Genomic DNA, 3,519 nt, shown 5'->3' on the forward strand with positions numbered 1-3,519 from the left:
ATAAATTAACTGTAATTACACTGTGGTGAGCTCCATTCCTATAGTTCTATCACGTGCACGTGTACACGTTGACAACCGTAACCATGGCCGCCGAGGGTATATAAATGCTGCACAAGGTTCCAAACGTCCGTTTACACTTGCTCGTGGACTTGTTTCGACCTGCTCCAACCTCAGCCCGTGGAAAGCTAAGTTTTGCAAACCATTTTACTAAAAGCGGATATAACTTGAACGCATAACAAGTACTTCATCTGTGGATCGTTTGTACTTGTTTTTGTTTTTCAAGTTTGAAGATGGCTCGCCGTGGACCCGGACTCCCCGACTGTCACCTGGACTTCGCTGCAGGTACGTTTGAAAATTTCTTTAAATGTAAATTACTGTAATAATTTAACAAGTTCCAGTGTGAATATCAAGTTTTAACGTGATCAAATATGTGTATTCAAGATTGTTTCCCGTAAATTGTTTGTATGTTTTAAATTTTCCGGGAGAGGTGTAGAAATTATTAACGACTGGTGTATGAATATGAAAAAAAGGTGTTACTTTGATTTGAAGGCTTCAAATTTGACACTTTTCTTTAAAATGAAATGGTTAAAAATAGCTTAATGGACTAAAATTTGTAAAATGCCCAAAAATCAGTTTCTGTGGTAACGGCATCTTCAAGATGTCATGGCCTCAGAACACGCAGGCGTAAACACACAGATCCAGGTCCCCTCCTGACATCCTTTTCTTCTCCGGATCAAAGACTTTATTGACATAAACTATATTTTTTCTCTGCTGCAAAACACAAAGATAAAAAAATACAAATAAAATAATATCAAAAGAATATGAAAACAGTAGTAATAATGGCATTAAGACCTATCTTCTGTTACGGTAATGCTTTTAACCTTATTAGATAGCAGAGAGAGATATTGTACACAGGGATATTTACACAGGGATAGCATGTTTACCACAGATTAGATGTATCTGTCCTTATGGCAGATACAGTCCTTGTGCACATTTCTAAAAATGTGGATTCTGAGTTAAGAGTTTCTGTTTGTTTGTTTGTTTGCTTGTTTGTTTGTTTGTTTTTCACTTGACCATCATTTTCAGACATACCTGCAGAGCTTTGTGTGTGCAATTCTTGCCAACTCTTGCCAAGAAGGTTGTGTTTTTATTTAAAAAATAAAAAATATCTATATGTATGTATATATATATATATATATATATATATATATATTTAGGACATGCAATTGGTACATGTGGTCTAAATGTTACATTATGGTTTGCATCCACATATTTAACCTATGAGCTTTTTTCAAAATGTGTGACATCGTGAATTGTAAATAAAACAGGAGAATGAGCTGCATGGTTAGTTATAAATGTACTGTAGTATATTTATATAATAAGTTACTCATGTCCGGCTATTTACAAATCAATACCTATTATCCATTACCTATTCCAACATAGTGTTTGCATAAAGGCTTACAAGGAACAAATAAAACAAATTGAATGTACACAAAATACAGTGTCATATATAGTGTCAATATAGTGTCACCTTAAAAGTACACAGAGTGAGCTGCCTTGGTGGAGGTTTGGTGGTCTTCTATTAAAAAACTTGACTTAAAGATTGAACAAGTAGAAGTGTCATTCAGTCTGACATAAAATGCTTTTCTCTCATCCTCTGCTCAAACTAACAGATGTAGGTCTGTTGCTTTAACACTGGGTGTCTATTACATTCCTAATGTTATTTTAAAAATTGTTTCCTCACAGGGCGTCTTGACTATGTGGTTGAACGCCCTGCAGAAGAAGGCCTTCCTGAAGTCATCAGGATCCTGGATGACAGTCTCCAGAGCACCACCTCTTCTGGTGAAGCTCAGGACACTGATACCCAGCGTATCAGCGAAGGTGAGTATGGTGAGTATTTTATCCCTCTCTCACCCTCACCCTCTTCTGATGAAGCACCAGATGCTGATGACGGTGAACAGCAAGGTGAGTATGGTAGGTATTTTATCCCTCTCTCACCCTCACCCTCTTCTGATGAAGCACCAGATGCTGATGTCGGTGAACAGCAAGGTGAGTATGGTGAGTACCCCCCCTACCTACCTGTAGACGATGAAGAGTTTAGTGAACAGACTGACAATTCATCTGACTGGAACGACTCAGAAGAGTGGGGGGATTGGCTTAGCGATGACTCTGGGTATGACACCATGGATGAGAGAGATGATTCCCCTCTCATCCGGGAGCACCCTCCAGAGCCGTTTTGGCACGATTGGCAACGTCCTATTGCTCCAGGTGCTGCCCCCATCGCCATGCCGCCTTTCGGCCAGGCCAATGCCCCACTCTTCCCTCGAGTTGTTGCCCCAGTTGGTGATCCGCCAGCTGCTCCTCCCTCAGCTGCTCCCTCAGCTGCTCCCTCTGCTGCTCCCTCTGCTGCTCCCTCTGCTGCTCCTCCCTCAGCTGCTCCCTCTGCTGCTCCTTCCTCAGCTGCTCCCTCTGCTGCTTCTTCCTCAGCTGCTCCTTCCTCAGTTGCTCTCTCTGCTGCTCCCTCTGCTGCTCCTTCCTCAGCTGCTCCCTCTGCTGCTCCTTCTTCAGCTGCTCCCTCTGCTGCTCCTTCCTCAGCTGCTCCCTCTGCTGCTCCTTCTTCAGCTGCTCCCTCTGCTGCTTCTTCCTCAGCTGCTCCCTCTGCTGCTTCTTCCTCAGCTGCTCTCTCTGCTGCTTCTTCCTCAGCTGCTCCTCCCTCAGCTGCTCCCTCTGCTGCTCCTTCTTCAGCTGCTCCCTCTGCTGCTTCTTCCTCAGCTGCTCCCTCTGCTGCTTCTTCCTCAGCTGCTCTCTCTGCTGCTTCTTCCTCAGCTGCTCCTCCCTCAGCTGCTCCCTCTGCTGCTTCTTCCTCAGCTGATCTCTCTGCTGCTCCTTCCTCAGAAAAGAGAAGCAGAGAAGACATCTGCACCGAAGAGGTAAGTGCAAAGAGGTGCAAGGTGAGTGACCAGTTTGATGCCCCTTCAACATCCTCAGGTAGTTTTGGAGTCAGACGTTTCTGGGAGAGGCCTTTTAACCTTTCCATGGATGACAGTGACTCTGATTAGTTTATGTTAGAATGTGTTTTTAAACTTTGTTTTTACAGATATAAGAACATGTGACTCGCACATGTGAAATGTATTGCTTTTTTTGTTGATATGTGACATTAATATTAATATTACATTGTGAATTAAAGGTAGTTTTTTAGTTGTTATTACTTCCAGTTACGTCCAAGATGGAGCAAACACCCCACCCAGAAGACAGCCTTACCCCAACCAACCCGATGAGAAGGATGGATGACCAAGTGAAAAACGGGAGCGTGGTGCTGTGTTCCAACTATGTAAGTTATCACCTCACATTGACAACAAACTGTATTGAAGACAAAATTCTTCCAATAGTTGGTATAAATCATCATCCTATGTCAGCAGCACTGTAGGTTTAGCTTTATTTATATTTTTCATGTGTATACGTTGGGTTTAAAATTGCTTTTTAACAACATACTGCAGCTACCAACAATGAAAATGCTGT

At 42.4% G+C, this 3,519-nt stretch overlaps 1 protein-coding gene across 1 annotated transcript; it reads left to right on the plus strand.

Moving 5' to 3' along the window:
- Positions 1–278: 278 nt before the first annotated feature.
- LOC147327238 (uncharacterized) lies at positions 279–3,266 on the plus strand. The gene is made up of 3 exons (XM_086297487.1): positions 279–342; positions 1,747–2,634; positions 2,860–3,266. The coding sequence occupies exons 1-3, from the start codon at positions 291–293 to the stop codon at positions 3,057–3,059; spliced, it is 1,140 nt and encodes a 379-aa protein (XP_086153613.1). The 5' UTR covers positions 279–290; the 3' UTR covers positions 3,060–3,266.
- The last annotated feature ends 253 nt before the right edge of the window (positions 3,267–3,519 follow it).

This window comes from Aulonocara sp. 'chitande type north' Nkhata Bay, linkage group LG6 (assembly GCF_057382095.1).
Source record: "Aulonocara sp. 'chitande type north' Nkhata Bay isolate Kocher_YH1m ecotype deep benthic linkage group LG6, A_spYH_male_GT1.1, whole genome shotgun sequence".
Lineage (NCBI taxonomy): Eukaryota > Metazoa > Chordata > Actinopteri > Cichliformes > Cichlidae > Aulonocara > Aulonocara sp. 'chitande type north' Nkhata Bay.